We start from the raw sequence: 25,335 nt of genomic DNA on the forward strand, positions 1-25,335 counted from the left end.
CACTTGCACAGGACAAGGACTAGCTTGAGTATAAGCTGCTTTGCTGTACCTTAGCTCCAGAAGCATCTTATTAAGGTCAGAAATATTCAATGAAGATAAGGCATTTGGTATGAGTGATGCATCTCTGCCAAAAATGTGCTGCAAATTGGTTTGTATTCTTTTTAGATTGTTAGCCAGACATTGTGTTTTTAGCAAATGGGAACAGTACTGTAGCCTGTTCTGTCTGTAACGTACCTGCTGTTTTGGGATATGATATCAGTCTGTAAATATAATGATTACAAATCTAACAGTTTTATATGTTTTTTTTTTTTTTTTTTTTTTTTTTTGTGGTTAAGTTTGACACAGACTGCAGACATACTAAATTTCATTGCATTGCATGTATTGTTTTACATGTGACAGCTATTATACTGTGTGCATCATTATGATCTGTGTGGCTCTACTACATGTGTGTTACTCAGATGCACAGGTTGCACAGGTTTGTGGAAGACATTGCTGCTTTTCCGGTGCAAACCTACACTTGGCTTGTAATTCATGAGAGGAGGGGAAACGTCCATCTCCACCATACTCCTGGCAAAGATATCCCTTTCTTCTTCATTCAAAGTCTATTGAGTTGCTAGTGGTTGGAGTGGGACCACCTATGTGGGCCCAGCCTGGACAGCCTGTCTCCTGACAGTCATGTTGCACAGTACGGCATACAAAAGAGACATCTTGCCACCATTATCAGCTGTGCAGTGCAGTGACACTTCTGAACTCCCATGAAATTAGTAGTGTGTCTTGTGTAGCCCAAATACTCATTCAGCAACTGAATAGGTCTGGTCATGGGTGACACTTTAATAATGTCCTGTTAATGTATATGGATACTGCACTGGATTCTTGATGGGCTATCTTCCATCACTTGCAACACATAATATGTTTGTTCAAAGAGTATAATACCTCAGGTATAATACAACAGATATATACTATGATTTCTACATTTATCAGCTAGTTGCCTCCCTAGAAATTCACCCTGCTGAAATAGGTGGTGGAAATCACACGTGTGCCATATGTTGGCATTGCGTACACTGGTAGCATACTGTGAATGACGGTTCAATCAAATGAAACATTCTTATTTGTATGTGTATAAATCTATACATGTGTGCATGTGAGTGTTCTTATTACTTGTGTGGCTGACGAAAAGCTTCTTTTGTGGTTTTTCCATTATATGCATTAATAAATGAATGAAAACAGAAACCAAGGCACTGCAGACGTGGAAATGTCCCTGTATAATTTGTAGCTAAAATCCACATGGACCCTCTGAAATCACCTTCTTACACACACACAATCTCACAAAATCACATCCTCTGTACCCCACACATATTAGGATAAAGATATGACATTAACGGATTATTCACAGCATTGACACAGTAATATAATGTTCCTCCTTAACTCTTCCCAACTTTTTTATGTACTTCTGTCTTCAGCTTGCAGGGGTTTAGAATAAAATATCAAATCACAAAAGCAGTAGTTTGTTAAGCTACCTGGCATGCAAAGCCAAGTGCCTGGGTGTGCACAACAAGCAGAAATTATCTGGCCTGGAGAAGGAAGAAAGTTAAAGGAGGGGTGAGAAGCCAGCTTAAAATCACGTCCAGATTTCCTGCAAAAGAATAAAATCTACCACAACACTCCCAAGTCAAGTACCATGATTATTCATGTATGCAGTATTCAAGCACGGCATTCTGTTCAAACTCTAACACGAACTGCTTTGTTTTCTACTAGTTCAGCCTGCTTTACTTCCCTTCCATTGCTTTCAACAATGGAAAAACAGTCTATAAAACATTTCTGTTGTACAAAAAATTCATTATATATAAACAAGAAACATTAGAAAGTTAAAGAACTGATATATTCTAATTAACTCTTGACACTGATGTTTAAATTCTTAAAAGGAAGCATGTTTTATTATAATTTCGTAAAACTTTACAATGGCTTTTTGCCAGCACACAATACTGGATTTTCACAAAATATAACAACTTACCTCCGTCTGTAGGATGGCTGCTCTCTGTTCTTTGGCGGTTAAGGACTCTTTCAGTACTTCTATATGCTGTTTACAATCGGAATTTTGATTTGTTAGCGTTTCAAGCTTGGTTTGTAAGGCAAGAAGTTCTGATTCTTTCTTTGACAGCTCCTGCTTTAATTGATCTACCTGTGTGATAAAAAGTACACCCTGAATTATTAATGCAAAACTGGATTTCTTTACTTAAAAATGTGACATTTCCATTATGTATTTATGTAGAGTATTAAAAGAACATATTTCTATAAAAATTGAAATTCATGACAACAGCACTATTTCTGCACAGCCCAGCTTTGATGAGTAAGATATTCAGCACCTAAATCATACCTTTCACCTTGCATGAAAACACACGTAAAATGGTGGCTCCACAGATCATTCAAATTTCTATGTGCATGTTTTTGATGGTACCTATAGTAAGCCATAGCAGAGGAGCAGCAGACAACAAATGACTTTTTCTTCAGTTATGTACTTGTCTTCTACTGTTTGATACTTGGAGATGAACAGAAATGGAATATAAACAGGTGATGATACTTATAATTCTATACCACAGTGATAGGAAACCACAGAGTTATTCAGAGCTAATGGTGGAGGAGATGCAGATATAGCAAAGAGGTTGAACGATATGCAAAAATGGTTCCCCTATTAAGGTATTTCATATAGTCTTACTACAATGATATAATTCTGCCACAGAAAAGCATTATTTGAACCATGTATATGTTTTGTGTACACACAAAGGGATCATTGAACCCATATAATATATACTGCATCACAGAGTACATGGCAATGAACATTGAATAGCAATGTCTGAAACACACCATACTCAGCATAGGTTCATAGGTAGGTACTAAGCTATTGGCCCAAGGGCCTACATAAGCCTAGCCAGCAAGGTACCATAGCTTATGCCACCCAAGAAAGTTATTTTCCTGTGCCACTGTCCAGCAGAGACACAGATGTTATCCCCGGGGTGTGTTTCCTATTTCCCATCCACTCATCAAGATTTTTCTTGAAGAGTGCTAATGAAGAACTTTGCTTGGCATAGATGGGTAGCTTGTTCCAGAGTATAGGAAGTCTCTGGGACAGGAATCTATCCCTCCAGCATGTCCTGTTTATTGTGGTGACAAGGTTTAGGTCCCTAGAGTGTGTAGCTTGGAGGGATTGGGATTTCTTTAGGTGTAGCATGTCCAACAGCTTTGGGTTTGACATAGCTTTATATGTTAGGCAGAGATCACCTCGGAGTAGGCGATATGCTACAGAGTAAAGCTGGAGTTTTTGAGGCGGTTAGTGTAGGGCATTTGTTTGAGTCCAGTAATCCTCTTTGTGAGGTACTTCTGTGGCCTTTCCAGCTGCTGCAGATGTCTTGTGAGGTACATTCCAAAAGGGGCGTTGTACTCTATAATGGGTCTAATGAGTGACATGTTGAGGGGACCAATGACCTCTTTTTTCCTGGATGAGAACCCTTTTAGGATGAGGTGTGCCACGTAGAAGGACTTCCTGACTACTGTGGCGATGTGACTATCAAAGGAGAGACTACTGTCCACCTGGGTCCCAAGGTCTCTTATCACGCATTCGATGTTAAGTAGATTGCTGCCTATGTGGTAGTTCATGGGTACAGAGATTTAACAGAGGGGATGACACTGCACTTTTTGGCATTAAGCTTGAGGCCATGGCTCTGACACCAGGCATCAGTCTCAGTGAGGCCCTTCTGTAGGATGTCCACATCATTTGGCGACTTGACTATGGCTCCTAGTTTGCAGTCATCTGTGAGCTTCATCAGCCAGAGGCCTTCTATGTTAGCCTGTACTTCAAAGAAGTAGATACCAAACAGGAGAGTTCCCAGGACAGAACCCTGTGGCATTCTACTTTTACAGTGTGGGTTCTGTCATTGAGCCAGTTGGCAACCCATCTTGTGATGTAGGGATTTATACCTAGTTTAGTGAGTTTAGCTATAATTCCAGAATGGGGGGATGGTGTTGAAAGCCTTGGAGATGTCAAGATAGGCTGTGTGAACCACCTTGCCCTAATCCACGGCTTTGGTGACTGCCTCAAAGAAGTCGATCAGGTTCAGGAGGCATGATCTGCCTTTCACAAACCCGAACTGGGTGGGATCCAGAGTTTGGAGGTTACCAATGTCTTTGTTTATGAGTTCCATGATGATACGTTCCATGGCCTTGCAGACCAGGCTCGTCAGGCTAATAGGTCGATAGTTCCCGGGATCAGTGGTGGCTCCCCTTTTGTGGAGTGGGATAACTGTTGCTGTGTGCCATTCAGTGGGCACAAAGCCTGATGCGAGGCTATTATTGAACATGGTGCTTAAGTGGGGAGCCAGTTCATTCTGAAGTTCGTGTAAAACACAGCCTGGGATGTTGTCCTAGAAATATACAGACAGCTAATGTGCAAGCAAGATGAAACCAAGATAAACAGTTTTAGAATATGCATACAAAAGTAGTTACAAACTGGCTAGAATGCTTCTGATTGTTCTCTATAAATTAGGGTGTCTGTCTGTTTATGTACTTAGGACATTTATGTGAATATTATTAAAATCTAAGTATAGCCTGAGATTAATTTCCATGGTGCCCTCGCCAAATTACCCTAGTTAGTCAGAACATCATCTCAGGTTTCCACTGCAAAAGGGTTGCACAGCTATTGAGACTGGCATGTCAACAAAATGTAAATGAAAAAAAAAAAACATACAAATAAAATGAGATGATAGGTTGAGTTTGTAAAGCCAGTTACTGACCACAGATTATCTAAATAATGAAGATATGACATCAATACTATTCAAATTGCATGCCTTGATGTAAATAGATATAACATTCAACATCAGGTAACTCATGACGGTCTTTAACTGATACCGTCAGAATACCAAACATGATATCCCAGAATTTTCAGACAGTGTTACAGCTCTAGAACATTTTTAAACATCTGCACATTGAAGTCCTTCAGATAAACAGAATAAGGAAATGCATTCATTCTATGGTGCCAGTTTAGATGGAGTGGTGCAACAAGTATAAATGTTTCCAAAATGTATAAACTGAAAATGGGCTGTACCCCAAAACTGGTTCCTATCAAGGCTCATGTTATTATTTGAAAGAAACTTCTTCCAAAGTTTGGAGATTATTGTAAGAAATGTATGCAATTTACTAATTATTTACTTATAAATGTGAGATATGTTTCACCTCACAAGGGACTGGAACAGTTACCTCCTTAATGGGCTGGATTCTACTGTTTGCAATACAGGTAGCAGAATTAATTTATAGACAGTAATTTTGGACTGATTTAAAGGCAATGTTAACAGATTTAAGTCACCAGAAACTGGATGATGCCATTATTAAAAAAATAATCAGCATGTATTATTATCTATGAATGATTTATAAGTGGTATTCCTAAGCTCCTCGGGTAATATTAGGGTCATTAAGAACCAGTAAGCACAAGTAATTATTCTTGTATTGCTATAGGCCTAACATGAGGTCACTTGGATACTCAGTTAACCCTACTAATGGATCAGTTAATTTATGAGTGTTGAACCAATATTTTTGTACTAATGGGAAAATTGGGAGTTAATTTTAAATTTTCTTAGCTGTTGATTGAAGGCTATTCTAAAAAGGGTCTGAGTGTTAAGGAAAGCTGATAAATCTACAACTTTCATTAGATTTATATCTCACCTTGTAGTAAAGCAGTCTTTTTTGTTGTTCTATGCCTCCATTTCCTTTGGACTATATAATTTACATTGCTTTACTATGCCACACTGATAATACATAAAGAACTCAAAGGTCAATATGTTTAAATGTTACATTTGGAATTCTAGTAAGTCCATCACAAATGTTTTTTTTTTATCTTCATTGTAAATTACTTTTATTGAAAGAAAGCACATAACATTTAATAATTTGAGTAGTAGGAAACATGTTTGCTCTTTAATGATTACATCACATAAACATGAGACACAATATGTGTATGTTTTGTAGGATTTGAAGTGTTCTGTTGTTTCTTTGTGTCAACAGCTTCAGCAAGTCTGTGGAATGGCTTACTGGTAACACTTGTTTCTCCTTTTTTCCAACCTGTTAACTTAACTGGAATTCATGTTTTGAAAGCAGTTAATAAATGAATTTCCCACAGTCCTGATGGTCTGCATTCCAATTTTTATTTGTAGTTTAGTGATGTCCATCAACTTACATTTTCAATGATTATATCTTTTGTGACAGACACCTCCCTTATAACTAAGTTAGACTTCTTAAAGTAGAACATCCTAGAACTAAAAAAAAAATCTTTTTTCACTCTGTCTTTGTTTCCTGACCTATTTTAACACCTCAAAATCACACCAAGTGCTTTATTTGTAATTTTATCCTGTTTTTCACAACATGGCTAACTATGGGGCTTGATGTATCAAGAGATCTTGTTCTCCTGCAACACGTTCTCTTTCCCATGCTTTGCATGACTCATGTCAGACATAAGAAAGTAACTGAATTCCCATGCCATTGACATATAATGGGATTTGTGTGAGTCACTGTTATCTTTTTTACTTTCTATAAAAGGTCTGCTTATTTTCTGTCTCTAATCACCCTCATTTACGTTTGGCTCAGAGTTTGTTTTACACTATACTTAGAAGTTATCCAGCTACCGCCAGAAAAATAGCTAAACTGCTGGCCTTTGTTCAGGGTTTTGTTTTGTAGTCAAAGAGGAATTGATTCTGCAAGAGTCTCTTGGTGCAGTGACAGTTTTAACACCTCTAAAGTAGTGTGGGGGAGGAGACTGTCAATTCCTTGGGGAGGGGCAACACTAGACACCAAGGATGCTCACTCTTTCTTTATATTCTGCCTTAAAAGCACTTAAAATATATTAGATAAACATTTTGCAGTATGAAAGCTGTCAGGTGGGTGAAACATTAGATACCATGGATAACTATTTACACTCTTTCATAAAGGCACTTAAAAAATATAAACAAAACAACATTTTACAGCATGAAAAATGTATACACCAGCGACATCTTCCAGCATTTGCAACACTACAGACATATAACTAGCAGGACCTCTAGATGCCAGGGATAATTATTTATATTGTGCCTTAAAGGCACCTATAAAACTTCAAGTCCAGCACTCGAACACAATTTTTTTGGCAGAGAGCTAGCTCTATGTACCATTATAGACACAATGAATAGTTCTTACATATTACCTTAAGTCTTTGAAAAAAATGTTAAAGTTAAATGGGGAAAAACAGTTGAACTCTGCAGCCTTGACACAGTAAGTAAGAGCCTCTCTCCACTATGCTAAGAAGCTAGTGCAGAAGGATATTTTTACATAATAAGAAGTAAGAAACACAAATGTCTGGATATATTCACTGATTACAGAAGCTCATGAGTTACAAGGACAAAATCAGGAATTTTGAAGGATGGGAGGTGTCCATATGGGGGAGGCTTCAGGACAAAGCCAGAATGAACACTAGCTGACACCAAGGAAAATCTATAAACTATTACTTGGACTCATGTAAAAAAATAATAAAGCAACAGGTCTAGCATAATAATGCACTTTGCAAACAGTAAAAATATGGCATTATTGATTGACTGTAATCATCCATTTTGTACAAAGGCCAAGGAAAAAATAAAAGGATATGTCACAGAATACATTCTGTCAACCCATGAACAGGTAGGAGGTATGTTTGTGTGTGTGTGTGTGTGTGTGTGTGTGTGTGTGTGTGTGTGTGTGTGTGTGTGTGTGTGTGTGTGTGTGTATTGGGAGGGGGGCAGTGAAGGAGATGGTGGTGTCTGTGCCAGTAAGGTGCATGGGCCACCAGTGTTAACTGCTGCAGGAAAGTGCTGATTTACACTTGCAATAGTTAAGGGTGATTTAGAGGAATATTAGCAATGTTCAAGTCTCTGAATCACATTTTTTCACACCATGAAAACATTCCCTGTTGCCCGTAGCTCTCATTATTAGGGTAGGGTTCTTTCTGAATGCCCAGAAAACTCTGCTATTTTTCAATGATTATTTATTTTACTTCCTTTGTTAATCAGAAAAGCCCAAAAGCATAGCTGGCTCCAACAGTGCTGTGTGCCAGTACCTCAAACCAGCTCTTCAAATGAAGAACAAAAAAAATCACTTTTTTGTAATAAGCTATCAGCTTACCGATGCCACCCTCCCCCTAAGCTAGCTTTTCTATTGAAGAGCAACACACACACACACACACACACACACACACACACACACACACACACACACACACACACACACACAAACACATACACTTATTTTAATGTAATAATCTGATATCACACTACAGTAAGATCCATGCCCCCAGCTCTTCTATTGAATAGCAAAAACAACAAAAAAAAAATATACTGCGGTTCCACTTACAGGCACACCCACCTGCTGCCCCTGCCATTCAGGTCCCATTTCTGTGCTCTGCCCCAGACCCTCCTTCTGCACATTAAAAAAAATAATTGTGTCTCTTAACGTGTATTGAACTGCTTGCTATGAAGGTAGCAAACATTTGCTACAGTTTAGACCACATTCAGAGCCCTGCAGCACTCAAAGTTTGACCTCCAACTGAAATGCACTAAAGAATGATTTGGATGATGAATTGCCAATCGTGTCCACCCAACATTTTGCACCCAAGGCAATTGTAACTCTCGATCCACCCTAGCTATGCTTCTGGAAAAGTCCATTAGGCACAAATGCCATGGTTTCTTGGATGGCCCTGCAGCACTATCTACTGATATGATTTGTTAGAGGTATACTGCATGTAAGTAAAAACTGTAGAATTCATACTGAGGATTACAGAATAAAGCTTGCTACTTTGTGTTATACTGCTACATGACTCCTGAATGAAAGTAGTTCTGTTAGACACATTCTGCTCTTTTAATGTTTTCTGTACAAAACAAACAATACTTTTCATTCGTTCATTCTCCATCACTTACCTTTTATCAAATACAGAGTTGCAAGGGAGTTGGAAGTTCTCTCAGCAAGCAATAGACAAAAGCCAAAGAACCAGCTCTGTGCAAGACATCACTTCACCCTGAGACATGTGCATATACTTACTTACACACCACATGTTTACCTATAAGCAATTTACTAGCTCACCAGTTCACCTAACAGCATGTCTTTGGGAGATGGGTGGAAACCAGAGCACTCAATAAAACTCCAGGGGAAACACCACTATTTCTTTCTCATTACTAAATGGTATATGGAATGTACACAATAATCTTTTACTTGCTTAACTTCTGTTTTATTTTGTATGACTGCTTGTAATTTCTTTTTATAATGCTGTGATGTCAAAAAAGTTTATAGTTTGAATATCATAACTGATTTACATGAAAAACAAATGTGTAACTAAATCATGAGGCAAGGACAGAGGATAAATTAAGAGTACGCTTACAAGCAACACATTTCAAGTTATAATTCAGTGAACAAAAATTAAGTACGATGTTGCTGTCTGTTGTGGGCAGTCAGGTTTAACAGTGTTCCTTTGTCTTACACATTCTGTCTCAGTATCGTTTCATTCCTAAATCTGGCCCACTGACGGATGTACTACTGGGATTATAGCACCCCAAATCATCAGTAATAAAAGACCTTTGTTCTTTGCTCTAGGTACTGAATATCAGTTTGTGTTTCCTTGATTTATCAGAACTAAAATCAAGAACATCCATGTATAAAATATGCACAGAAGAGGATTCAGCTGTTGAAAGAGAAACACATACCTCTTATCTTATGAAAAGTTCTGCAAAGATTAACAATGTGCACATTTTTTTATCAAAATGAAAAGAAAAAATGTCAACAAAAAGGCAGAAGTTGCTGAAAGAAAGTGCATGCAAATAGCTGCAATATGTGGCAAAAAAACAAACAACTGACCATTATGATCTAAGAAGAGCAAAAAAAATGCATGCCATTCAACTTTTAATATACGGAATTCCTCAGACATTTTATTATGTTTTAATCATTTCAGACCATCAAGATAATTTATGTCAGTTATATGAGGAAAAAGTGTTATTTATTTATTTACTTGTTTGTTCAATTTGGTAACCGGGGTAGAACACTGATCCAAATGGACCTATTTGAATCTCAGACAGGATAAATATAAATGACAGTTTACAAGCGACTTCGGAAGAAGTACTACAAATATGGGCAACATGTTGTAGGAAGATAGTAATGAATCAGTATAAGGCACAATAGAAATGGGTGATTAGAATAAGGAATGAAGTATACGTACACAGTATAAGGGACAATAGAAACGGGTGATTAGAGTAAGGAATGAAGTATACGTACACAGTATAAGGGACAATAGAAACGGGTGATTAGAGTAAGGAATGAAGTATACGTACACAGTATAAGGGACAATAGAAACGGGTGATTAGAGTAAGGAATGAATTATACGTACACAGTATAAGGGACAATAGAAACGGGTGATTAGAGTAAGGAATGAAGTATACGTACACAGTATATGGGACAATAGAAACGGGTGATTAGAGTAAGGAATGAAGTATACGTACACAGTATAAGGGACAATAGAAACGGGTGATTAGAGTAAGGAATGAAGTATACATACACAGTATATGGGACAATAGAAACGGGTGATTAGAGTAAGGAATGAAGTATACGTGCACAGTATAAGGGACAATAGAAACGGGTGATTAGAGTAAGGAATGAATTATACGTACACAGTATAAGGGACAATAGAAACGGGTGATTAGAGTAAGGAATGAATTATATGTACACAGTATAAGGGACAATAGAAACGGGTGATTAGAGTAAGGAATGAAGTATACGTACACAGTATATGGGACAATAGAAACGGGTGATTAGAGTAAGGAATGAAATATACGTACACAGTATAAGGGACAATAGAAATGGGTGATTAGAATAAGGAATGAATTATACGTACACAGTATAAGGGACAATAGAAACGGGTGATTAGAATAAGGAATGAAGTATACGTACACAGTATATGGGACAATAGAAATGGGTGATTAGAGTAAGGAATGAAATATACGTACACAGTATAAGGGACAACAGAAACGGGTGATTAGAGTAAGGAATGGAAAAGAAAAGAGTAAAACTGTGCCAGGATTCAGTACAAAGTGTAAAAATAGCCAAAGTAAGATAAGGGCACACAGAAATTAACTACATACAGTACATACAATTTGGAAAAGATCTGGGATAAAAGCAAGGTAAGGCACTAAGAGTAGATAATTCACCTTTGATTACCTGGTACTACTTCTGTTCATGTGTTATTATGTAACATTAAAATCTAGCATCTACAATGATCTTACAACTAGAAAACTAAGCCAGCATCAGCGTCTGACATAAAACCACAGTCTTGATATTAACTGCTACAGCTCATTTATTTTACCTGGTTATTTAGTCTCTAAGATGGTAAGTCTGCACAGGCAGATAGAGAACCTATACTATTCCTATAAAACTATAATATTTTGAAATGTAAACATAAATGCAACATTAGGATTTCACAGGATCATAGGAGGTTACTAGGCTATTGACCAGGAGGTCATTTTAAGCCTAACCATTTCATCCCAATGTAATACCATTGATACTTTAAGTCAATACTCAGGAATGGATTTAGTAATGACTGCCCATGCCCAGGAGGGTTGTAGACACTATCTCCAGTAAGAATTTACGGTGCCCCATCCACTCATTCAGGTTCCTTTGAGCAGTATCATAGAGGTTATCTGCTTCAAATTAACTGGCAGCCTATTCCAAAGATGTGGCAGTCTCTGGGAAGCAAATCTGTCCCTCCAACACATCCTATCAAATTACAGGCCATGTTTAGGTCCCTGGAATATGTAGATCTAATCCTGTTTGATTTACGAATGTGCAGCAAATTCATTAGTATTGGGTCAGAGATTGCTCTGTAATCCAGCCATAAGTCTCCCGAAGAAGTCTATACGATACTGAGTATAGTGACAGGGACTTTAGTCGGTCTGTGTAACGCACGTGCTGGAGTCCCTTGATCTCCTTTGTTAGAAACCTCTAAGGTGTCTCCAATTGCTGAAGGTGCTTTGTATGGCACATGACAAAAGTGGCTTTATACTCATTTACGGGCCTGATTAGTGACAATTATAGAGGGGTTACAACCTCCTTTGATCTAGAGGTGCTGCCTTTGGTAATCAAGTGTGCTACATTGAAAGCCTTCCTTACTACAGTCGACACATGGTGGTCAAAGTTAAGGTCGCAGTCTACTTGTGATCCCAGATCCCTTACCACTTCATAGGTACATAGGGCATTGTTGTTAATTTGGTTTTGTGAACAGACATTGTTTTTACCAAAGGGAATGATGATGCAGTTCTTTGCATTTAGTATGAGACCATGACTAAGACACCAGTCATTGGTCTGTGTAAGGCCCTCCTAAAGTACACTTACATCATTTGGGGATTCGATAATTGCACCCAGTTTGCAGTCATCCCAAAACTTGGTCAGCCACAGCCATTTAGCTTTTGCCTAAACTTCTGAGAAGTATATACCAAACAGTAGGGGGCCCAGTACTGACCCTTGTGTCACCTCACTGGTGAGAGGACTGCTGGTTGATGTGGAATCACTCACTTTGATAGTGTGCGACCAGTTTGTGAGTCAGTTGGCAACCCATCTTACAACAAATAGGTTTACATTCAGTTTGCTAAGTTTACCAGTAATGCCTGAGTGTGTATTTATTTTTATATTTGTTCACTTGTTAACCTGGTACCTGAGCTGGTCTGAATAGGCATAGAAAATTCAGTAAATACAAAGTACATAAAACAAAATATAAATTCAGAATACAGTGTACTAAAGAATTAATAAAACTAAAAATGGCATAGCTGCAATTTTGACACCAGTAGTTAGGGACTGAGTTTTTTTGATTAAGCCTCTTTGAGTAAATTAAGCAACACATTTCTTGTTCAGTTCAGTGGACAAAAATATAAACAAGATACAATAACAGCATTTTGAAAGAGTCTAATTTCCAGCATTTTGACATTACTGACAGTAAGATGCTTGCATCACTGCTATGGCATTCCTGATACTGATAGCATGGATGAACTACCACTAGTTTTCCAAAAGGTAGAGGAAACAGAGTATAAACACAGGTTTAAACTTCAGCATAAGTAGGGAATCATAACGTATGCATAGAAAAGTGTACTCAGCAATTTATTTATTTATATTTGTTTACCAGGGTGGGGCACTGATCTGTACTAACCAATGTCAGGCTTAGCCTGGATGAAATACAAACATTTCACAAACAAGAAATACAGGAATAAGTAATAATAGAGCAAACTAGTTACATCGAAAAAAATATATAAACATTCTAGTGAACAAGCACAATACAACATACAATCGAGCATAGGAGGCTGTAGTATTGTGATGTACAATATATACATTAGTTTCTAAACTGGGAAAATCTTCAGTAAATCTTCAGAGAGAAGAAGAAACTTGGAAAGGAGATAGGGATAGTGTGTAGGGTGATATGTCCTGTGGGGAAACAGAAGCCTTTGGCTTGGATGAAGAAGTACTTTTTGAGTTGCATTCTGAATTTGGAATAAGTGTGGATTTCCTTTACACTGACAGGCAGAGTTTACCAAAAAAGTAGGTGCCTGAGAAGAGAAGGCATGTGCAATGCTGTGAAATCTGGTTCTGCAGTAATGAGAGCTGGTCTTGCTTGTAAGTAGTATCTTAGGTTGCATGAGATGGCTCTTCCATGACGTCTAGCTGCAAAAGAGGTAAATTTGTGGATTTGGAGTAGTGTATAGAGTTGCAATCTTAACATTAGGCTATTGTGTGGGTAGCCATTTGGCTTTTTCTAGGGTGATACAGTGGTCCCCACAGAGATGTGCAATTTTACTGCTGTGGTTGCTTTTTCAAGGGTGTGCTAACAATTGATTCTGAGTTTTGTTAACTTTGTATTGTTTTTCGACACACCTGAAGTGATTTTTTTGTGGATTATGTGTTCATGTATCTGCAGATGGCATTACAAATAGTCTGGAGTGTGGCAAAGTTTTTCTCAGAGGCATAAGCAAAAACTGAAAGCCCATATTCAAGCTGAGAAACAAGAACTCCTTTGCCAGTGACTACTCCTACTCCAGCTGGTCTCTGTGGAAATGGAAGCTTAGTGAATGATCAAGCCATAATCCTAGGTATTTGAAGGTGGAGGTTGTTTCTTTGGAATGACTGTATAAATTAAGCTTGTATAAACAGTTCAGAAAAAGCCAAATGGCTACCTGCTGGACCTTATTAAATAGACTTAAAACATTCACACTCATTCAGGGATGAATAGTATTCTAAGAGCTAAAACTAGAAATTGTATAAGCTAACATGGTTATGAGTTTTTGGAAGGCAGTTGATTCCAGAAGACTGAGGAGGATTTTGAAAAGTTGTTCTACACAACTCTAAGATCAAAAGAGAGCATTTCAGCTGTGCATGTATCCTGAGCCTGTGGTCTTGCACGTAAGAAATCCTCATTGCTTAAGTGTATTCATCAATGGGTAGACAGGTAGTAATCATAGTAAAGATTTTTAAAAGATAAGAGAGGCTAATTAAAAGGTAGCTGTACTAGTTATTAGAAGCCACTTAATTTTGGTAAGTAAAATGCACTGGTGTTCCCAATTATCTATTAGCTGAATGAAATAACTGGCAGATCATATTAATGGTCACATGTAGAAATCAGGTATTCTATGAGGAATGTATGGTCACAAGTAGTGAGGCAAATTCCTGCCTGGGGAGCACAGAATTAATACCCATACTTTTCTGGTTTCAGAGTAAGTAGGCTGGCCAGCCTATGGCATAAATTGATTTGACAACTTGATAACAGTAGTCTCAACATGGAAGTTAAAGACAGGCTCCGTTCTATCCAAAGGATAACATAACTATTTGGAGAGAGACTTGTGAGATCCAGCAGGCAGTAGAAGACTCTAGGATTGATTTTAGCCCTTGAACAATCCCAGATGTCATTATGGCTGGTTCCTTGGAGTTAATGGATACATTATTTGTCACTAACCATTGTCCCAGGGAGTAAATATTTTTTTCTGTAGCTATTTATGCAATACTATTGCATTTGCCTCAACCACCAGCAGAACCAAGCTATGTAGGGAGTTAAGAATTGTGAGGTCAGTAGAGCCAGATCAGAAAAAGGGAGAAGTGAATGTTTCCTGTGAGACACATGTTTTAAAGAAATCTAGGTCAAATTAGATAGTAAAGATAATAGTGAAAGCACCATCTGTAGGTAGCATCTGAATCTGTCCATCTCAGCGTGCCATTGGTTAATTGATGAGAAATAGGTGATTAAACAGATTGAAATTCTGCAGTTAAGTCTCTCAGTCTACACAAAATTAGGACTTTGTTCATGTTCCTATAAATGAGTTTGGTGAGATTGCAGGTTGTAATAGGTGTTCTAAAGCCAGCACTAAAACCAAATGATCTGTCAGTAATCCATATTTAATGATGGTCTCATACATAACAATAAACAATCCCTCGCAAGGTCTAAGATGTAGGTTAAAGGACATAGGGGACAATTTAGCAAGAGTAATGAAAATCAGAGGGACAAAAGGTTTTAGAGTTTTTGTTTTCTATTTTAAATGTAGCATATTTCAAAGTCCTCTATAGGATACTAGTGGCACAGGGGAAGTTGTAGATCTAAGTCATAAGTCTAGTAATAGGAAGAACTGTCACGCTTAAAAAAGCAGGATGCAGAAGCAAGTTCTAGTAGCCAAGTTTTAGCTAACTTTTCTTGAGGGCAATGCACTTTACCAACAGATATGAAATAAATGGAAAAGATAAAGCTATGTCCAAACATAGATACACATGATCAAAGAGGGCAAGCACAAGTTGATCTAGATGACCTTTCTACATGTGGGATGCAATTTTTTAAGTGTTTGACAAAGGAGCTGTCACAATTTTAGAAAATAGGAGAATAGTTCTTAGGTAAAAAAGCAGTCAGTTATTTAATGGATTTCTAAAACAGCCTTTGGTATTAGCTAGAACTCACTGTTGCCTTATAATAAAGGTAGAGTTTGTAGCTTTTTGTCAATATTTTACAAGGTCATTTAACAGTAATAAAGTCTTAATAAACAGCATTATGTTGGCTGCTTCCACAGTCCTCAAACATGGGTCCTTTCCCTGAGATGGGTTGTGATATCAACGATAATCCACTGACATTTTCTGTTTTTAAATATCGAAGTGATAAGGGGAAAAGTTTATCCTTATTAAAAATTAGGTTGACCAGAAGACTACCAAAACTACAATCACATTCTTCTAGTATTAAAGGAAGTCTAGTCTCAGATTTAGGTTTCTGGAGTAGTTTCCATACTTTCAGGAATAGTTTTGCAGGAATTATAAGTTAGAATGAAGAAACAAGACCATGGTATCTGACTGTATTTTGTTGTGCCACATGCGAGTAATATTTGTGAAAATGGTATCCAATAAGTTGCTGGTACCAGTAATGAAACTAAGCCTGGTAAGTTAATTAACAAACTGTATACATTTGTAAAAGGAGACAAAATTTAATTCTACACTTTCTTGGGCCCTAGCTAGTCCAGAATAAATCAAATAAACAATTAGAACTTACCTGCTTTATGTACTTGTCACCAAATACACTATACAAAAGAAAGAATATAAGGTGAAGGACCAGATGAGAAGGCAAGAAATGTGGAAAATGCATAAATATAGTTGCAAGAACAGAAAACTTCTAAAAGAACATCATGGTGATGGAATGAATGCAAGAATGGGTAAGGAGAGGCAAATTCAAACCAAAAGATGAAAGGTTAATATTGGCGGCCCAAGATAGTATGCTATGTACTCGCTGGTTTACAAAGTCCATTGTACATGTGGGAGAAACAGACAAATGTAGGCTTTGTAAAATCAAATTCGAAACAGTCGCACACCTCATTGCTGGTTGTGACATACTAATGGCAGAAGGATTGTATACTAAAAGGCATAATAATGTGGCAAGACTATTGCACTGGGAATTGTGCAAATATTATGGTATTGAAGTGGCTGAAAAACACTGGAAACATGAGCCACAAAGCATCATAGAAAATAATGAAGTTTACATCACATGGGATCACCCATTACAAACAGTTCAAAGGATAGATGCTAGAAAACCGGATATAGTGGTCCATGAAAAGAAGACAAAAGTGGCATTAATCATTGAAATTGCCACACCCGGTGACTACAGTGTCTTGCGTACAGAGAGACACAAAGTCATAAAATATCAGGATCTTCAGGCAGAAATGAGGGCAATGTGAAAGAAAGATACCCAGACAGTTCCAATAGTACTAGGAGCAATGGGTCTTATAAAAAAGCATCTATAATTGTACTTAGATATATTACCAATACATGTAACTATGTGCGAATTGCAGGAAGAGTCATTACTGGGCACATTGTGGGTGCTCCGAAAAGCACTTTTGGCTGACATCAAAGACTGAAACAATACTAATTTCATAAACTTTAATCTTATTTTGACTTAGGAATGGGGTCCATTTCTATCATGGTATTAGAAACCCAAAAGATTTGGAGAAATTAATATACATGAAACTCAGTGAAGAAGAAGAAGAAGAAGAAAGATGGCTATAGACCACAACACTGTAGGAGCCAGTGGTATTCTTTTCAATTGTAAACTGAATAAATATCCATCTGGGGACATTACCATTGCAGAGATTAGCTTTTTTGAGTAGTCCGGTATGAAATTTACTTTACTTCTTAGCCAGAGTGATTACCCTGATACCTAGTGAACAGCATGTCCTTTTGTCAAACAGGTGAAATAAGTGTCAGGGAAGGAGAAGGAATAGGTGCTTTCTTTTAGCCACGATTCTGTAATTGCTGACAAATCAAATTTTTCCTTGACAACCCAGGATTCTAGTAGGGAACATTTACTACTAATGCTGTTTATGTTTAAGAATCCAGATTTAAGCTTTGACAGATAGATATATAGGAATAGGAACTATACCGAGGTTAACATTGTCTGAGCGAAGCAGCTTAAGCTTTGGGGGAAAGAAAGAGGCCTGTAGGTATCTAATAATCCTAACAAAGGGACATTTGTCCAAAAGTATAGCTACACAGATCCTACATCCAGGAGCAGAAGGTTCCCAGAGGTTCTGAAGTAAATCCAAAACAGTCACCAAGTATAAGTGTGGGTTGGAACAAATCATAGGGCTGCTTTGGGGAGGTCATAACTATTTATACTCAGAAATTGCTTTGGAAGGAGAGAGATATTCTGATATGTGTAGCTGCAACCCCCAGAACAGTGAGACTGAAAGAGTGTAAATGTGGACTTGTATATACCAAAGTGTGAGGTTTCTCTTTCTTGGAGTATTCCCTTTTCTCTGAAGTATGATGATCTCAAAGTTGATATACAGGATTTTAAGGGTATGGGAGTGCTTGCTCCACTGCAACAAAATACTGCTTTAAAGAGAGGACAGTTATGTTCAATACATGCTACTCTTTTTTTCATTCGTTTTTTTTTTTAATTCAAAGGCCCACAGCTGCAAGTCTCGAAATTACAATAGGGAGCTGCATTAGAGTAGAAAGAATGCAGTCAACTAGCAGAGATCATACATTCAGAAAATTAATCATAATCAGAAAAAACAAAAGTGTTTTTGTGCCCTCACAATTCATACACCAGGGGTAACCAAGTATGTGGGGAGTCAGTCTAAGTGGCATAACCTATATTTAACTGACTGAGGAGGAAAGGGTGTGTGGGCTTGGAAAAATCAATATGAACGAGAATCCTCACTTAAACAAATATAATGAAAGAAGCAAATTTAATAATCAGTTAAGGCAACAGACTGTCATCAGCATTAGATATATATGATGTCACTAATTTAACTTCCTGTACCTATGTAGACAGTACTAATTATTAGCACCAGACTTCTATAAATAGAGAAATGGCTGAAGCAAAAACTACAACAGAGAAAAATACAGTGCTCAGCTATGCACTCAGACATGAGCACTGCTGTCTATTTTTATAATTTTTTAGTTGAACAGGTAACGTGCACAAGCAAATTACAATTAAAAATATTAAATAATAAACGCTGTTATACCTGTACACCAGTTAAGGAAAAATCAAACACCAACTAACAACAGACTACATGGTCAGTACTGCTACCCAGCTATATGCTTCTGCAGTTCTTTAGCTGAATAAGTTGACCATGTACAATAAAGCAACTGACAGAAGGGTCAACACAGTCAGTGGTACAACAGATATCACATTTGCATTTGTTGATGTAATACCAGAAGGCAATGAGTTCTGTTCCTGCACCAGGTGATTGCATTGCTGCCATTACACTGCAGCAAAAGAGGGTGCTACACTCCTAAGTATATCATCCTTTGGATGAGATGTTAAACTGAGGTCACATCCAGTTAAGGTGATGGTAGCTCAGGTGGATGAAAAACATCCCATGGCATCAATTGAAAAGAGTAGGGGAATACTTCCATTATAGATTCATTGTAGTCAACATTGTCTCCACTGAGCTCTTGCACAGAGTGAAATTTAATTGTTAAATGAAAGCCAAAGCACACAAATAATGTATCTATAAAGGATGATTGTGCAAGAGATAAGTGAGTGTTACCCAAATTGGAGAAGAAGAGGCAACCAGAGCTAAAAAAGGTAGTAAAGACACAATGGCAGCCATAACAGGAGATGCTGATGTTTAAGAAATACTTATGACTATCTGGCAAGAAATGAAAGACTTGAGGTAAACACTTCAAGACAGATTAGTACAAGAGAATAAAAAGCTAGCAGACCTTCAGTGAGGGCTTAGTAAGCAGTAAGATAACACATAAGTTCTAATTTTAGGGAATGAAGAATTAAAAGCCAAGATGGATGCCACCAAGACCAGGTTAGCTTGCATGGAAGTGAAAATGATAGATCTGAAGGGCAGGTTTAGGCACAAAAAATTGAAAATAGTGGGGATTTTGAAGAGAACTGTCAGCAAATAATGCTTGAACTGCTTGCTGAAGGGACTGGTTTACCCAAACACAACCGTAAGATTAAATGAGTGGCTAGGACCATGTAGTGTCCTTCAGCTGAAGAGCCAAAAAACCCATGTCCAATAACAATATGATTATGAACATGTGAATTAAAACAGTCTATTTTAGAAGATGTATGGCCCCAGGAAATAAACTTATGGTAAATGACAGCAAAGTGTATGTTGTTTAGGACTACTCATTTACCACATGGAAGCATAGGGTTGCCTTATAACCATTTGTAAAACTCTACAAAGACAGAAGGCTAAGATGGAGGCTGATTCACCCAGTGATGCTCTGAATATTCATGGAATGTACTAGAAGATTGTTTGATGGCCCCCAGAAGCCTTGCGAATGCTACATGGTCCTACCAAAAGGAAAAGACAGGGAGTGGAGGAAGGCATAAGAAAAGACATTCTAACAGAAGAGGGTGACACATCAGAGAATCAGCGGAGAAGGAAAGGAAACAGTTGGTTTCCTCTGTTTAGAAGACAGCAGAAAACAAGGGAGAAGGGTGAGATAATAAAGTAAATGATAGCTAGATAGTTAGCTCCTAAAGGAGTGCAAGGATGAGGTGTCGAGTCAAGTGATACTGAAAGATAAAAAAGATAAACAATGGGATGACTGTAAAAATAGGTGGGATAGACAATACCGAAATAGGTAACAGACCTGTGATAGTAATGACACTGATATTAAAAGAGAGACTTATGAAACATGTGAGCGAACTGAAAGACTCCTGAGCAGAAGGTCGGTAATGCTGTTACTGCTTATTTTTATACTTCCTCTCGCATATTATTATTTTTTGTTCTTCTTGATGGCCTGTTCCTCTCAACAGATCGATAAGATGCTCACGTTGACAGTAAAACTGTCTTTGACTCTGCATTAAAATTAGGCACACGAGGGACAATGTTTTAGAATTCTTATTAAAACTGTATAGAATGTAAGTTGTGGCTATACAAGCTGTCTTATTTAAAAAATGTGCGCATGGCGAACTTGTAGAATACAGGATGGATATCGCTGCACTGCAGCACCTGTTCTGCTTCTGTTACTTTTTGTGCAGCATATAGGAAAAAATCACAAAGCAACCAAGTGAATGGGCTGTGGTGCTGGTCCTCTCACCTCTTTTACCAATGTATAAGGTTAATTAGGTTAGGGTTCAGAGCACAGGAGCTGAACAAATCAAAACGGGAACACACTAATTAAATTCAATAAAGCATGTCCACTGCAAGGAATGAAAAACAGTATTTTAGCAGTATAAATAGAGGACATAATGTAGAGGCATGAAGGGAACCCACATGTTTGGATGGGTCCCATGAGGTGAGAGGTGATGGACAGAAGGAAGCAATTGTGAGACAGACAGACAGCGTAGACAGTTTCAATCGGAAATGAAATTTAAAAGATTTGAACATGTAAAACTCACAAAGTATTTGGCAAAGAATAAAGGAGGAAGTGGACAAGGCATGGAGAAATAACAGGGTTAGAGGGAGAGGAAAAGTGAAGGAAGAGAAATGTTTTAACAGAGACTTTTAATCAAAAGAGAAATAGCAAGGGGGACAAAGCATTAAATGTTAGACAGGTAGGACATAGCTGCAGATATCAGTAAGAATACAAAGCCCTATAAAAGGAAAGGGCAGGCAGGGCAAATGGAGTTTCCAAAGAGCTAGAAAGTATTGTTACGGTTATGGCAGCAATACGGAAAATGTGGTGCATGCCATAAATCTAAGAAATGAGCCAATATGCAGTCTGGAAGTTGGAATTATAAATATGTATACAGTTACCTGACAGGGAAATAATTTAGCAATAAGTTATGCAAAATATTGGTTGTACTGGAAGACTTACAAAGAAGATAAGTGAAAAGGATTAACAAGAGAAAATGGGGTGGGGGTTAAGGAGGCAAAATAAATCATTATTTACATCACAGATGACTGCAAATACAATAAGAACGTGTCTGGAACTGTAATGGATTAGGTCCAGGGAATAAACGGGAATGAGTATTAATCCACATAAGGAGAAGAGGGGTGCAGATCCTGATTAATCTGGGGAAACACCTCACCCAAAGCACATAAAAAATATTACAAGGCAGGAAGTCCTCATGGTGGTAGGAAGTGCTTTATGGGAGATTAAGATGGGGGTGGCCTTTTAATGAGGAAGTCCTTCCCAATGTATATTCTAGATATGATAGACGATAATAGGAATAGATATACAGGTATCAAAAGGGTTTGAGGGGTAGAAATACACAGTATTTAAGATATATATCTATATATTCCATCAGCAATAACAAGGAAGAGATAAAGAGAAATATTAGGAAATATATTAAGGTTTCCCAGGAGCAGGTGGAGCAATTATTGTAGACTGGAACATCAAAGAGGCAAGAAGCCAAGTAAACAGAGGGAATTTCTTCAATGCAGTAGGATGGATGGATAGATACATCCCCAGTGGATTAAGAAGATGAAGGTCAAGTCCCTGCTGTTTTCTGATCATGCACTGATTGAATTATCCTTGAAAGTGAAGAAACAGTGGGGGCTCTAGAGATGCTGGAGATTCCTGGTATGTATACTCAAGGCAACTGCATAAAAACAGAAATTTATATTTTATTTACTTTTATTTTATTTTACATTTATTTACTGGGAAAGTCCAAGTGGGCTGCAACCCATTTTCAGCAGAGGCATGGGGAGAAAAGCTCCAATTAGTAAAATATTATATAAGGACACTCTACAGTGATTTTTGTACAAAAGGAGAGAAATGACATAGGCATAATATTTTGAAGTAATACACATAATATTGTAATATAATTAAGCAATAACCGATGTCTGGGTGTGGGTAATGCTAGATTTACCCACGGTTGGTGTGGTTTGGTCACAAGGGCAAAGCTCGAGTGGCCAAACAAAGACAACCATGGGTAAATCTAGCATTACTCACACAAAGACAGGTCTTAAAACTTTGAATGTTATAATATTGACCCCCTATTCAGCGAACGCATTAAACAGCGAAGCTGCAGAACACCGAATATTTTCCTAGGGAAAGTATTCGGTGGGCCGTTTCTGCAATTTCGCTATTTCCTCGACTGTGGTGCGAAGGTGATGGACTGGGTTAAGGTAAGTGTGCGAATAGACCGAGGTAAGGTGAGTGTGTGATAGTTAGGGACCTTAGGGATAGGGAGCGGGTAAGGTGAGCGTGCAATAGTTAGGGACCTTAGGGTTAGGGAACGGGTAAGGTGAGGGTGCGATAGTTAGAGACCTTAGGGCTAGGGTTGGGTTAAGGTAACTGGATAGCTAGTAGTGTATATATGGTTTAGTGTAGGGTTCTGTGAAGTGTGTATGTGTGAATTATGTATTTTGGTGTGCTTGTGCTGTGTGTGTGTATTCTTAGAACAGTAAATTTTTTCCCTTGGAAAAAATTTGCTGTTCTGAGCATTCAAGTATATCACATTTCAAGATTCCAAGGTCGAGCTTATGGTGTTCGACATTTTGGAATTTCGATAATGTGATATAGACCCCACCTAGACCTGGGTTATTGCTATTATACAATGACATTATTTAAGAAAAAAAAATACTTACTTTTCTTAAATAATGCCTTTGTATAATACCTGCATGGTGGTGCCCTTCCATGGTTTTCTGCTATCCTGGGGCTTTTTCTGATGCACTGTGCATGCGTATGCTTATGCAGTACATCACAGCTGTGTTGAGGAAGCAATGGAGAAAGGAAGATCTCCATTGCTTTTTTAAAGCTGTCTCTCTATGTTAAACGAGTTTAACATAGCGACTTATCTTTAAAAAAAGCATTATGTTAAACAAGTTTAACATAGCGAGATATCTTTAAGAAAAACAATGGAGAAAGGAAAATCTCTGTTCCCTTTTTTAAAGCTATCTCGCTATGTTAAACGAGTTTAACATAGCGAAATATCTTTAAAAAAAAGCAATGGAGAAAGGAAGATCTCCGTTGCTTGTTTTTTCAGAAATCTTTCTATGTTAAACATATAACATAGTGAGATTACAGCAACAGAGATCTTCCATTTTCCATTGCTACCTAACAGAATAAAAAAAAAAATCAAGACTTATACTAATGGAAAAAGCCCGGGCGACAGGACCTTTTTCCATTAGCATAAGTCGGATTTACAATGGGCACGCTGGTTGGGCTAGCCAATCAGCATGCACATTTTGGAATACTAATCAGCAGTCATTGTATAATAAATAATAATAATATAATAAAACAAGTAATAGAATATATAGAATATGAGCAGCTAATCATTTTTCACACTAAGACAACTAAGACAAAATGTAAAGCATGTTAACCCTTGAGATGTATGTTATGCTTCTGGTTTCCAGTTGGGAGAAGAGTAAAGCATACATGTTACTGTTAGGAATATATGACAGGAGTTTGTGAGAGAAGTTATTTTTTATGGACAGTGCCTATACAGTTTCCATGCAGGGGAGAGAGATTGGGCTAAGTCCTAATTAAGGGCGGGAAGATGAGAGATGGAGCAGTGGGTGAAAAGTAAAACATTTTATAACCAGGGATAGGTAAGGAAGGTGTGTGATGTGAGATGCACATATTAGTTTGATGAGGAGGAGGAGAAGACATAGTGTTTTGGTCTCATTCCCATCCTACCAACAGAAATGGGTAGGATCTTGGGAATGGAAACAAACTGTAATGGACACATTTGGAAAGCTAGGAAAGGACAAATACGAAAAATGATTTCAAAAGAATTGAAGAGGAAAATTATTACAGTGAGAGGAATAAGAATGAAATGTAAAACAACATGGCAGCTGCAGAAGGCACGAAGAAGGGGAAGGGGAAGAGGGGAATTAACAAAACACGAACGGAAATTACACAGAATTAAGGCTGGCAGCTGAAATTCCTGTGGTACAGAGTTTGCTCATCCCAGCCATCGTCTGCCTACTGTGTGATGCTGAGCAAATCACTTCACCAGTCATGGGTCACACCTGAAAAGAGACTTTGTGGTCACTGGGCCTATCTATAAACAGATATTCCAAAGATGTAGGGATGAAAGGATTTGGAAGAAAAGGGTAGCAGGAGAATAGCTTTGTTTTAGTTAAGAGTTTCTGGGGCAGAAAATCCTTAACAGTACACCTCAGACAATTTACAAAATAGACAAAAGAGATAAGGAAGGGACATGAGTAGAACAGGAAGCAATTCTTGAGCAGCTCAAGTTATACTATCAAGCCCTAAACAAGGAAGTATTTCAGTATGGGGCCAATTGCAGATGGTGGGGAACTGAGAGTAGACTGGAAAAGAATAAAAAAATGAAGAAATTATGAAAAAGAGGGGATAGTTAATCCCATAAAAGAAGAGGAAGTGAAGGAAGCATGGAATAAAATGGGAAAAGGGAAAACATCATGC

The 25,335-nt window shown here is 37.8% G+C and overlaps 1 protein-coding gene across 1 annotated transcript in view; it reads right to left on the reverse strand.

The window, feature by feature from the left end:
- The window catches only part of ERC2 (ELKS/RAB6-interacting/CAST family member 2), a 6,021,505-nt gene that overhangs the window by 3,877,203 nt on the left and 2,118,967 nt on the right, over window positions 1-25,335 (reverse strand). The window contains exon 6 of the mRNA XM_044078585.1: window positions 2,012-2,179. Coding sequence (XP_043934520.1) covers window positions 2,012-2,179 — 168 coding nt within the window. The remainder of the gene's footprint in view (window positions 1-2,011; window positions 2,180-25,335) is intronic.

This window comes from Protopterus annectens, chromosome 7.part1 (genome assembly GCF_019279795.1).
Source record: "Protopterus annectens isolate FY-2018-M chromosome 7.part1, PAN1.0, whole genome shotgun sequence".
NCBI classification, from domain to species: Eukaryota; Metazoa; Chordata; order Ceratodontiformes; family Protopteridae; genus Protopterus; species Protopterus annectens.